The sequence below is a fragment of the Oryctolagus cuniculus genome, chromosome 6, assembly GCF_051225735.1.
Source record: "Oryctolagus cuniculus isolate XC-2025 breed Fujian yellow rabbit chromosome 6, ASM5122573v1, whole genome shotgun sequence".
In the NCBI taxonomy this organism is placed as follows: domain Eukaryota; kingdom Metazoa; phylum Chordata; class Mammalia; order Lagomorpha; family Leporidae; genus Oryctolagus; species Oryctolagus cuniculus.
The window spans coordinates 124422582-124435953 of record NC_142872.1 but is presented as its reverse complement, the minus strand read 5'-3'; the positions used below and the strand labels follow the sequence as shown (position 1 = coordinate 124435953).

Genomic DNA, 13372 nt, shown 5'->3' with positions numbered 1-13372 from the left:
TAAGGCATTCAGATCTGGCTAAAAAGTCCATGAGAGTTTCGTAGGCATGGAAAGCCAAGACACTGTGGCAAAAATAAAAACAAACAAACAAACAAACAAAAAACCTAAATGAAAGATCTCTGTGAGTGAGATCCCAGCGGAAAGAATGGGCCATCAAGGAAGGAGGTACCTTTCTCTGAAGGGAGGAGAGAACTTTCACTTTGAATATGACCTTGTCTTAACAAGATCAGAGTTGGTGAACTCAAGAGGCTTCCATAACCTTGGCAGCGCATGTCAAGAGCCTCGGGTGATTCCTGATGTCATAAATAAGAGTGTCAATTGTTAAATCAACAACGGGAGTCACTGTGCACCTGCTCCCCATGTAGGACCTCTGTCCTTAATGTGTTGTACTATGCAAATTAACAGTGAAACTACTACTCAAATAGTACTCTATACTTTGTGTGTCTTTGTGGGTGCAGTCTGTTGAAATCTTTACTTAGTATATACTAAGTTGATCTTCTGTGTATAAAGATAATTGAAAATGAATCATGATAAAGAATGGGATGGGAGAGGGAGTGGGAAATGGGATGGTTGCAGGTGGGAGGGAGTTTATGGGGGGAAAAGCTGCTATAATTCAAAAGTTGTACTTTGAAAATTTATATTTATTAAATAAAAGTTAAAAAATAATAAAAAAAGTGTGTATGTGTGTGTGGTGTGTGTCCTGTTGGCTCTGTTTTCCTGCATAATTCTGACAGTTACCTGCACCTAGTTGAACCATCCTAAGTGAGCAGAGAAGAGTTAGAGAAGTAATTTACCTTCCCTAAGTGAAAATATTTGCTTTCTAAAAATGCAAATTAAGGAAAACTTTGTTCGGATTTATTTTTATTTTATTTGAAAGGCAGAGTTATAGAGAGCAGAGGCAGAGAGAGAGAGAAAGGTCTTCCATCTGTTGGTTCACTCCCCAGATGGCCACAATGTCCGGAGCTGCACCGATCAGAAGCCAGGAGCCAGGAGCTTCTTCTGGGTCTCCCATGTGGCAGAGGCCCAAGGACTTGGGCCATTTTCCACTGCTTTCCTAGGCCATAGCAGAGAGCTGGATCAGCAGTGGAACAGCCAGGACTCGAACCAGCACCCATATGGGATGCCAGCACTGAAGGTGGTAACTTTACCAGCTATGTCACAGCAGCAGCCCCTAAAAAATAAAATAAAATAAATGTTGTGTGTATTTCACAGAGCTTTTGTGAGGCTCGGATGAAACAATAGAGGTATGAGGATTTGCCTACCTCTGGAAGGAAAAGCTAACACCACAGTGTGAGTAGCCACCTCTTGATTTCAGATCTGCAGCCATTTGCCTGGTTCTCACTTCAGGGCATCTAATACCTGCTGTGTTGTCATCTCAAATTAAATATTTTATTTCTAAAATTAAAGATTTTGTTTCATGTTCCCTTGATATGTTCTGGACTGGCCTTCTCAGTAACAAACCTATTACGTGTTAAGATGGGGCAATTTTGCCTGCCCCAGTTCCGTCTGACCACATTCTTCCCATGAACCAAATACTCCTTTGGGTTAAGACCTGTTTTATCAGGAGCATCCATGTAGCAAGCCAAGAACCACAAAAGAAGAAGAAGGCCAATTACATGGATACCTTGGCAGGGAGTCATTCCCAGGTGCCTCCATGAAAGTAGAGGGCAAAGGAATGAGAATCGAGATAACACGATTAGAGATGAGGCAGGGAGAGATGTTGGTATTCTCTGGAGAAGACTGCCTGGGTGGGACTCTGCCTTGTTAGAAGTTGGGAAAGGTGGTTAGGGCAGGGTGTGGATAGGGAGAGAGGCCTTGAAAGAAGATAAGAAAAGTTCAAAGCCTTAAGGGGCAAGGGTCCTAAATGAACATTTTGTCAACTGAAAGGTCTTGTCTGGGGCTGGGGCTTTTCCCATCTCCCTGGACCTGAGACCAGACACTCTTATTAGCTCTCTTCTCCCTCGGCCTTTCCTTTCTAAATTCCACTTTGCTTGGATCCTGCTTCCCCATCTGTTTCCCAAAGACTCAATTCTGCCGCAGACCCTGAGGGTTACTCCTGGCACGTGGCCTCTCAGCTCAGGCTCCCACTCTCAAGGGGCATCCCCCCACCCAGACTGAGCATCGTCTCCCCCAAGTGTGGACTGATCCCAACATTCTCTTTCTCAGAGGTCTGCAATGGCTTGAAAGTGATGCTCAAACAAATAAAACTCCTGGCTCTCTCCTAACTGATTTCCAGGCTGCTCCTTATCTATGGTCCTTTTTAGTAATAACTGACATTCCTATAGGTAATCTGAGTTTTTGAAATATTACAGTTAACTGTAATCTAGCTGTCACTCCAACACTTAACTGAAACTGCTCAGGAAAAGATCTCCAGTGACAACTATGATTTCCAAAGCCAATAAATTCATTTCATTTATTATCTCGTGTCCTCTTCGAAGTCAACGGCATTATTCAACACGCCCGTACTTTTTAACTCTCTCCTGCCCTAGCCACATGGCAGTACTCCACACCGGGTTTCCACAGTACTAGCTATTGCTTTTGTCTACAAACCATCCCTTCTCGCCTTGCACACGCCCCCATATCCCTGAACAGAGTGGACATGTGACCCACATGAGTCAATCGTGACACTTAACCTCTCTCTCTGTCCTTGTCAACTGTCCAGGGATGAGTCACGTGTTCTAAATTATGCCAATCAAGGTTTTTTTGTTTTTGTTTTTGTTTTTGACAAGCAGAGTGCACAGTGAGAGAGAGAGACAGAGAGAAAGGTCTTCCTTTTCCGTTGGTTCACCCTCCAATGGCCGCTGCGGCCAGCACACCGCGCTGATCCGAAGCCAGGAGCCAGGTGCTTCTCCTGGTCTCCCAAGGGGGGCATGGCCCAAGCACTTGGGCCATCCTCCACTGTACTCCCTGGCCACAGCAGAGAGCTGGATTGGAAGAGGAGCAACCCGGACAGAATCCGGCGTCCCGACCGGGACTAGAACCCGGTGTGCCAGCGCCGCAAGGCAGAGGATTAGCCTATTGAGCCATGGTGCCGGCCCCAATCAAGGTTTTGTGCCTGGATTTTTCTTTAAGGCCAGTTGGAAATACTCTTAATTAATCCATGTTGCTGCATAATACACAGTGACTTTTAACAACCAGAACTTCCTTCCTTGTCTGAGAGTATGAAGGTCAGATGTGACTCTGTCAAGACAGCAAGGCCTGGTTCAGGTCTGCTTCTTGGGCTTCCTGTTTTCCCTGGCCCAGGGCCTACTTAGGGGCATTCTCTTCTCTGGGAGGAGCATAGAACAAAGGGGAACACATGACGCCCCTGAAGGCCGGGGCCCAGATCTGTCACCCCACCCACATTTCCATCGACCACAGAAAGTCACATGGCCAAGCCCAGCATCACTGAGGAGGAACTTCAGTCACTGAGCATAGGCTGGGAACAGATGACGCAAATACCCCTGCCTGGGGAGGCATGAAGAAGTGGGACCAACATTCCAGTCTGCCACACTCTCTTAGATCCAGTGCTTCCCCAGTGTTAGTTATGAGTCCATGAATTCCCCCTTTGAATTGGCATCTTCATGTGCCAAGAACCCTAGCAAGTAAATTCTCTTACTTCTCAAGTGGTCCTTGTTGGCCTTGCGTTCTGTGCTCAGCTCTTCTCGCTCTGTGATCCATGGGCTAAATCCAGCCATAAATAAAGTTTTATTGGAACACACAGTCACATGCTTTTATTCATGTGTGGTCCGTAACTGCTTTCACACTGCAATGGCAGAATGGGGTAGTTGGGACAGACACCATACAGTCCATCAAACCTAAAATATTTACTATCTGGCAGTATAAAAAGTTTGCTAGCCACTGCTCTCCCTGGCCAGTCTCAGCCATCAGCCTGCTGGTGACCGCCAACTCTGTTTCCTTGGCTTGCTCTCACACTTGTACTTTTGGGTAATTCTGCAAGTCTTTTCCTGCTGGGGTGCTCCCCGAGCTCCTCAAATCTGATGATTATCAACCTGCACGTATCCTTTCCCACTAACCCAGCAGCTCCTTCCTCTTCCCCACATGGGTAGATGGTGCTGCCTTTGCACCCAGCAGCCCAACTAAAGGACATCTTAGACTCTTCCTTCTCTTTCCCTGCCCCCATCAACAGGCTGGGCAGGATTCCCTTCTAAACATCTTAAATCTCTCTCCTCCTCTCCCACCTTCTCATAGATCCTCACATGAGCCATGACAGCATCCTGCCTTGTATACTGAGCTCCCGTGGTTCTCCTCTGAAAGTGCACCTGCTCTCTCCCTACAGGGGTCTTTCGCAGTGCCAATCTTGTCCTGCCACTCCTTTGTCTAGAGTGATTCAAGTCCAACCTTGATAACCCAACACACAAAATCCTGCTCCTGGTCCTGCTGGCCCCTCTACCCTTATTTGAGAGTATACAGTCTGCCTTCCCTATCTACAGATTCTACAACTGTGGGTCAAAAATATTCAGGAAAAAAGATTGCCTCTGTAATAAATATGTCAAGAGTTTTCTTGTCATCATTTCCTAAACAATAAACTATATACCAAATATTTATCCTGCCTTTACATTGTACTAGGTATTCCAAGTAATTCAGAGACAATCTAAGGTATACAGGAGGGTGTGTGTGGTGTGTCATTTAAATAAGGGACCTGAGTTCCTGTGGATCTTGGTATCTGCAGAGGTCCCTGGAACTGATCCCCCCATGAATACCGAGGGACAACCGTATCGTCTACCGTGGAATTGCTTCCTGTGGCTCCAAACATGTTCTGCTGTCTCTCGCCTCTGGGCCTTTGCTTTAGTTGTTCCCATTGCCAGCCCTGCTCAGCCCTCCCTCCCTTCTCTCTTTGGCCGACACATCTCAGGATGCTCCACACTCATCAACACGGATTTTCGGCAGCCTTCCCTGGCTGCACCTGCCACCCCAACCTATGCTGACTGCATTTCCCCTCCTGTACGGAAGAGGATGTGTAACGTGGAGTCTCCCCGTTTGCATGGCTGTTCAGTGCAGTGTAAGCTCCTGCAGGGTGGAACTCAGGCTTTCTGCAACTTCGTGTCCTTGCCTTCTGGCACGAAGTTAGTATTTTGTGAACTGAGCTGACCTACAAGGTGCTTTCCACTCACATCATCTATTACTTAATGTTCACAACAGTCTTGGGGGAAAATATAATTATTCCCACTTTATGAATCAGGAAACTGAATCTCTTGAGTATCTGCCACTGATAAAGAGCAGAAGACTGCACTGAAATCCAGGCCTATACATCTTGAACTTTTGAAACTCCTGACTACAGAATCTTGATTTGTTTTTCTGTATTGGTCTTTTATGTTATGAAATAGATCACAGTTACAAAACAGTAACACGGGGGCCAGCGCTATAGCGTAGCAGGTAAAGCCACCATCTGCAGTGCTGGTATCCCATATAGGCACAGGTTCGAGTCCCAGCTGCTCCACTTCCAATCCAGCTCTTTGCAAATGGCCTGGGAAAGCAGAGGAGGATGGCCCAAGTCCTTGGGCACCTGCACCCACGTGGGAGACCCAGAAGAAACTCCTGGCTTCGAATCAGCCTAGCTCCAGTCATTGCTACCATTTGGGGAGTGAACCAGCAGATAGAAGATCTTTCTCTCTCTCTCTCTCTGCCTCTCTGTAACTCTGCCTTTCAAATAAATAAGTAAATCTTTAAAAAAAGATAAATAAAGAGTAACATGGTATTAAATGTGTACCATTAAAATTAATAAGAATGCCCCTGTAACCCATCACCCAGAGCAGCCCCTTAAACACTCATCCTTAGTGAAATGTTTATTGTTAACTTCTTGTTGACTGATTCAGGCTAAAGCTGAATTAAAAAAAGAAAACTTCTGTTAGTGCAGCAAGTGGGTGACCTCAGGCAAGGAGGCCTGCCCTCCGCATCCATGGCAAAGGCCGGCAGCGAATGATATGGCCCCAGAACATAATTCCTGGAGTTCACCAAGGAAGACCAACCTCCACGGTGCAGTGCTGAGTCCAGGGGCTTGATCAAAGATTTTAGCATCCTGTAAAGTGAGCAGGATGTCCCCGAAGAAAAAGTGCCACAAGTACAGGCCACCCCAAAGCTGGAACAGTCTCCACAGTTCTGCCTACCTGGCTGGACCCAAAATAGTTGATGGCATTCCTGCCACCCGCTTGTGAACAGTGTGGGAAGGAACACTGGTCACGATGTCTTCAGTTCAGCCACCCCCACACTGCAGCAGCACAGGCAGGGGCACTCTGAGATCTGGGGAACAGATCTTGTCTGCACCCAGCACCGTCTTCCTCTAAAACTAGAGGTTTTAAACAAATAGAAGCTGAAAATGATTTTTTTCGAATTAAAAAATAAAACGGGAACAAGTTGAGCGTAGCAGAGAATGGGGGCCAGATCAGAAAGGGTCTCCTATGCTAGGTTCTAAACGTGTGAACTTTATTGTGTCAACAGGGAGGTTTCAAGGCGTTTTAAACAGGAAAGTAATGTGATCTGTTCAGTATTGTGCTTGTTGGAGGCTGCAGGAATACTACAATCTGGCTGATAGAAAATTCTAAAGAGGGATCCTGCCAGACTCTGCTGGCCCCCCCTCCCCCTCGCTCCCACCCTTCCCCCGTTGGCTGGCAGAGCTCATCTCTTACTCTCAAGACTGAAACTGCCTGGGAATCACTTTCCCAGCCTCCTTTGCAGGCAGGACCTGGGCATCTGACCCCATCCTGGCCAATGAGACATAAGGGAAAAGGCTGCTGGGGGAATTCTCAGAAAGATTTTCTCTAAAGGGACAAGGACATACCTCCGGAAAGGCGGAGACAAGGGAAGGGAGTGACAACATTGGAGACCACATAGAGACACATTCTCTTTGGAGACAATAAACACTCATTATTTTAGCCACTTTGGAGATTCTGTTACTTAAACCCTACAGCACATCGGGAGAAAGAAGAATTCCATAAAGTCACCAACACGAATTAACAAAATATTATAGCGAATATGACAAATAGACCTTTTCTCCTTCAACTTTCTAGTTGAAACAAATAAGGCTCTTAACACTGGGAGCAGCTAGCTACTCCCAGTTTGTTCCCGGAACATTTGGGGTGTTCAAACAAGGAACGACACAACTTCCAAGACAACATGTCTTGTTTGTTCTGTTTCTGAAATAACTTTTTCTCACTTTCTCCTCTCATTTGCACATTTCTCTAAGAAACAACCCAAAACCTTCTCCCTGTTCCCTGCCAGGCAGCAATTCCCTTTTCTTGAAGGGCTCTCTTTCAGGAAGTCAGGGAAGTCCAACCCGTATCATTTAGGAAGACTCTCAGCATTGTGTAAACAAAGGAATTCCAAGTTCCAGCACTTCAGGCCGCAACAGAGAGTCGCAAAATTCTCAGAGGGAGAGACATCTCACTGATCATGAGTAGAATTTGAACACAGGTAGAACCAGAACATCTGGTTAAAGTTCTCAGTGAATAACATCCATCTCCCATCCGAAACTCCTATATACACGATAACTGCCAAGTCTTCAGCAATTCCTTCTGGTCCTGTTACCTACATAAAGTGAGTTCACTTCTGGGGGAGTGGAAATCAAAACCTTCTCCAGAAGTAGTTATCACACGCAAAGTAATTTTTATGTGCAGCAGTTAAAGAGATCACAGAGACTCACTTCCAAGGCCATGACTCGCTGAGCAAGGAGTTGCCTCTCACTTTGGGAGGGGGAATGGATATTCAAAGAGAATAACCCGGCGCAGGCGCATTCTAACATGTTCTCTCGTGTTAACCACGATGAGGCATTAAAATTGCCGAAAGGGTAACTTTGGCCGCTTCTTGGCCCATCTGCGCAGGGATGCTCTTGTGGTAGGCTCCTGACCAGTTAGGGGTGGCTGGTGATCTCATCTCTCCCTGGAATGTAACTGAGAAACAACTGTGAAAATCATCAGGTGCTTCCAAAGCTGAAGGGCTTTGAAGTAGATAGACTTTGGAGCTGGTCATCACAGTCCTGTCCTCCATCCAGTCACCAAATACAGGTCGAGGGTAATCCAGCTACCCCTGGGGATTCCTGCCTTCACCCCAGGGGTAGTAAAGAGTGCTTATCCCTTGTTGGCACCGAAACTGAATCGCCCGATCCTTATTCTCATATCACTTACAACGTCTTTGAGAGTTCATGCTTTTTCACATGCAATTTGTTAAAATACAAAGGAGCCCCGCCACCCAGGTGATGGGGAACTGGAACTGTCAGGTACAGACGCGGAAGGCAGCTGTTTTGGTCTCCTCGAAGTCTTTCTCCACCACTTAGACAAGTATTTGCTAAGGGCCACAAGGGCAGCAAGGTCACCGATGTGTTCTGATTTTCAACAGGGGTGCGGATACTGACCCCGGGGTTGCGGCCCCGGGAGAACGCAGACCGCCGGGCTCCCCGCGGGCGCCTCACGCGGTCGGAGGAGGCCGCGCCGGGCCGGGTAGGGCAAGGCAGGGCCGGGCGAGGCGGGCGCAGCACCTGCCGCGCGCGGGGGCGGGAGCCAGGTGGCCCGGGCGCGCCCGTCTCGCCCGGCACCTGGCAGGAAGTGGCTGCGGCGCCGCCCGGGCGCGGCCTCCTGGCGGTGCAGCGGGGCGAGAAGGCGACAGCGGCTGGAGCTGGAGCGGCCGGGAATAGGACCTAATGGCGGCGCTGGCGCCCGCGGGCCCTGGAGACGCCGCCTCAGCAGCCCTGGACGAGCTATCCCGGAACTTCACGTACTGGGCTCCGGGCACGGGCAATGGCTCCCTGTCGGGCGCCTGGTACCGCAGGAACCAGGTAAGGGCTGCCCGGCCGCCGCCGCCCGGGGGTCCAGGCAGGGGCGGGGCTCGAGCCCGCGCGCAGCGCCTCGGCCGCCTGCCCGCCCGACCACAGAGAGAGCCGGGAAGAGCTGGCAGTGGACGCCTCTGTCGTCACCCGGCTGCTGGACCGGCCCTCCCCTGAGAGAGCGAGGGACGCCCCCCAGCCCCAGGTCCTCTCCTGTCTCCCTCACCAGCCCCTGGGAGCGGCCGCCGCACCCGAGGCCCTGACCTCCTGCGGGCTCCTTGCGGAGGCCTCTGAGCCGCGACCAGCCCCGCCCCCGGCCCGAGTCCACCCTCTGTGAACCTCACTCGTTGTCATCCCGGGACCCGTTGACAGTTTTTTAAAAACTCAGAAGGGCCGCGACGTCAGCGGGGCGCGGGCGGCCCGAGTGCGAGTGCGGGCGCCTGGGCACAGCTCTCGCTTCAGCACGGGTTGCGGCTGCCTCTCTCCAGAGCTGTCACTCGCCCTTGGGGAAAACACTGTCGGCCTGAGCAACGCCGGTTTGCCCTGGAAATAGACATCGAGTGAGATCAAAGGGACTTGGAGCTGCGCGTTTACTGTGGCTGGGTTCAAGGTTAAACAAAGCAGCGTGTCTGTTCTTTCCAGTGGGAGCAAGCGAGCTTCCCACGGAGGCTTCCAGACTTCCCCCTGTTTTCCTAAGTGTGTTCTTTGTGCTTGTTCTTGAACAAAACCAAGGATCCTTTCCGGCAGTAGAACCGTCAAATGTCTTTAGCCGGTTGGCCTAAATGGAGGATTTTAACCAATAACCAAATATCTAGATTTCTTTGAGGCTTCCGAAGTGAAGTCAATTTGTATAAAGAATAAGTAAGCATGTTCTCCTTACTGGTTTTCAACAAAAGGGAAAGTATTGCTTTAAGTCTGTTTCACAAAAACAAACAAAAAAGATTAAAAAGGGGGGGGGTATAGTGGCAGAGGGAGAGGAGGACTCAGTCAATTTTGTAACATGTCCAGTTTCTCCTTCCTTCCACCCCCGGGACTTACAAAGAATCATTTTTTATGTGAACTTCTTTGAGTGTATCTGTTGTAGCATGCGCACACTAGAAGCATTTCCAATTAAAGTTAAGAATGAATGACCTCCTCTTGGTTAGGAAATCAGAGGGTTAGCAGGGGTGACCTGCCCTGGCATCCTCCCAAACAGGACAGCGTCGTTTTCACAGTGGAAATCTTGTAGTCATCGGTTTGCCTTAACGTTTCCTGGAATTCTTGATTGTCTTGGCTCTCTGATACCCAAACTTGTGACAGAATGTGAGGCAAATAAATAATGTTTGCAAGGTTTAACTTGCTTTTGACAGTGTGTATTTGTACAGGTTAGAAGGGGTGTAGCCAGAATATGCTTAGTTGAAATTACTGAGCTGACATCTAAACTATACTTGGTTTGAAATAAGACTGTATCAACTTTTCCCATCCTTGTGCAAATTTAGGCCATCTCACAAGGCAGTGGTATTCTATCCTTCCAGTAATTGTGTTTGTCTAAAGCAAAAAGTAAAGATCAGTTTTTAAAATCCACTCGACACACATTTTTACTGAGTGCCTCTAGTGTGGCCAGGCCAGTAAAAATAAAATGGAGTCTAATTTTTCTTTTTCTTTTCTTGTTTGACACTCACTGAATAGAGATGGCTGAAAATGGGAGTGATTCCAGAAAAACAAAGTGTGAGATATGTTTGTTACTCCCACAGTCAAAATCGGCCTTGGTAGCTGGCTGGCTGGCTGGCTGGGGTTTCGTGGAGTTTGTTTGCTTCCATCAGTTTTATTGCAACTGAAATACATGCAGTGTGTATTCACGGATAGTTGTTCTCTGTGACTCTCAGAGTGATCACTCTCAGATCTGATCAACTAGTCTCACGCCATAGAAAAGGCTCACTCTCCTGGAATATTTTCACTTGATAGGTGGGTATTTATCAGCGGTTCTTGGAGTCAGGAAAGGCCAAGATGCAAGCGTTCTTCTGGAGGAGGAATTCTCAAAGCAAGTAGAAAATTAGCAGCTCGGTGGGTAAGCTGCCCTGGGGAGTTGGAGGGGTGTGACCCGTGTCCTTTGGCGCTACTCTCTGCCGGCTTGGTGGAAAGCCCCAGCCTATGGAAGTCTTGAGTCCGCTGAGTTCTGCAATGGTGTTGCCTTTATGTTGGAGCCACAAGCTTTCAGGACACGAGGATAATGTTCCTAAGATGTTTATGGAGCTCCCTGCTAGGTACAAAGCACTGTGGGAATATTCAATATGGTCCAAGACTCAAACGCTTCCTTCCAGGAATGTTATTAGTGCTTGGGAAAAATGAGCTGTGTAGGTAACTCCAAAACAAGGCAGTATGTGGTAACTGTCATGTGAGTGATTGAAGGGCCTGTGCAAATTCCCAGTGTGGCCGCTTGCGGCCAGAAAATTGTAGAGTTAGCGCTTGAGCTGGATGCTTAAAGATGAACGCTGATAGGCGTGCACAGGTGAACAGCATTCCAGGAAAGAGAGGAAGAAGAAGAAGAAAACAACCCAGAGTCGTGCCTAGAGTACAAGTTAGCTGTCATCTGCTTGCAGGGGGAGATGGAGACTGACTGGAAGGTGGAAATATGGGGGTCTTAGTTATAGTCATGGATCGCATTAAAGACTGGCAAGGAAGTTTGAACTTTATTTCGTGGATGGTGGGATTGAAGTTGTGTGTGTGTGTTTGTTTTTTTTTTTTTTTTTTTTTTAAGCAGGGAGTGCAAGAATCAAAGCAAATTAAATAAAATAAATTTAAATTAGGGTTAGCAGGAGGCAGAGGCCTCAAACTGGCTTGGTTATGGACTAAATCCAGCCCATAATCCATCTTGTTTGACCTGCAGAGAGATTTTAAAAATGTTTAATATATTGCCAACATTTAAGAACGAGATTAATCATAACATTTCAAGTTTCCATCATCTCCTTGAGTGTTGGAAATCCTAGCCACACAGGGCCTTCTTTCCCACATGGTCCCTGAGAGCTTGAGTTCCCATTTAAAGCAGGCTGTACCTCCCACTTCCGGTCCTCTCTTTGACCTGCTGACTTTGTAGGCATTGAATTTGCAGCCAGTATTAGAGGCTGCTGTCTCCATGGTTAAATGGATGAGTGTACTTGAGTAAGTTGCCTCATTTCTCTGGGCCACAGTCTCCTTACTGGTAAAATTAGGGTTAGACCTGGAAACTCTCTAGTAAAAATGGTGTAGACGGAATAGACAGGAGAGGAAGAGTATGGGAAACATGGTAAAAGATTTTTTGCTGTTGGTTCTTTTTTTAAAAAAAAAGATTTTTTTATTTACTTGAAAGTCAGAATTACACAGAGAAATAGAGGCAGAGAGAGAGAGAGAGAGGTCTTCCATGTGCTGGTTCACTCCCCAATTGGCTGCAGCAGCCAGAGCTGTGCCAATCCGAAGCCAGGAGCCAGGAGCCGGGAGCTTCCTCCAGGTCTTCTTGGGCCATCTTCTACAGCTTTTCTAGGCCATAGCAGAGAGCTGGATCGGAAATGGAGCAGTCAGGTCTCGAACCAGTGCCCACATGGGATGCCGGCACTGCAGGCGGCACCTTTACCCGCTACGCCCACAGCGCCGGCCCCTACTGATCTTGGTTCTTGAAGTGTGTGCAGACTGCTAAATATCTCAATTCACAGGGACATTGTCAGAAAGGTATATTCTCTATAGGGAGAGATGAAAATTCAGAATTTTTTTAATGTCCTTTATTTGAACTTTTGGTTTCAAATGGCTTGAATTTTTAAAGTCAACATGTTTAAAGGGAAATTGATACAACTTGGCAGGGAAGAGGCAAGGGAAGAGACTGACATTTGTTATGCATTTACTATGTGACACTTTATAGCTATTATCTCATTGGAGCCCTCCCCCCTCCCCCCCGCCACAACCTCGTAAGGCACATATTATCCTCACCGTTCATGTAAGGAAACATGCGTGGAGGAACCTGCCCAGAGATCACAGCAGTAGGTTTAGTTGCAGAGCTATTTTTATCCCACGTCTGCAGGCCATGGTGAGAGACTCCTGCTTGGAAAGGATGTGGTGGCAAGGGCACCATGAAGATACCTCATCTCGCTGTAGCTGAGAAAAAGTGCCGTGAGCTTTGTGTTGCCCTTGTATTGATTGTGCTGTGCTGCCATCCGTCTCTTTTCTGTGGTAGCTGTGTAGCACTGTCTCTTAAAGAAATGTGCCGAAACTCACAGAGAATCAAAGGGCAGCGTACAAGTCACTGGCTCTTTCCATTTCCTTTCTAAGAAAAATCCTTGTTTCGCTTAGACTTATTGATTTTCTGCCTCCCTCATGTGTGTGATGTGGCATTTTCCCTTTACCAGATTTTCGAGGACGTGTGTGTGTGTGTGTGTGTGTGTGTATGGGAGTAAGAAGAAGGAAGGAAGGAACAGATTACCTCAAAGTGACTGTATCGAGCCTTTTGTTAAAAACAAACAAAAAATGAAAAAGGAAGAGAAGATGAAAAAGTTCCCATGTCCTTGTAAGAGGAACAGGGTTGAACTTCACCTGTGATTTGGAGGCCAGGTGCTTGCGTTTAAATCAACCCAACACCCTCCTATAGCTTTATCTGTACTAACCAGTTACAGT

The 13372-nt window shown here is 47.6% G+C and overlaps 1 protein-coding gene across 3 annotated transcripts in view; it reads left to right on the top strand.

The window, feature by feature from the left end:
- The first annotated feature begins 8481 nt into the window (after window positions 1–8481).
- NIPAL2 (NIPA like domain containing 2) overlaps window positions 8482–13372 on the top strand; it is an 89743-nt gene continuing 84852 nt past the window's right edge. The window contains exon 1 of one of the 3 annotated variants that reach the window (XM_051843948.3): window positions 8482–8767. In XM_051843948.3, the coding sequence (XP_051699908.3) occupies window positions 8633–8767 (135 nt within the window). In that variant the 5' untranslated portion in view covers window positions 8482–8632. The remainder of the gene's footprint in view (window positions 8768–13372) is intronic. The other 2 variants (XR_016236525.1, XM_089336368.1) reach the window with 2 other exon arrangements.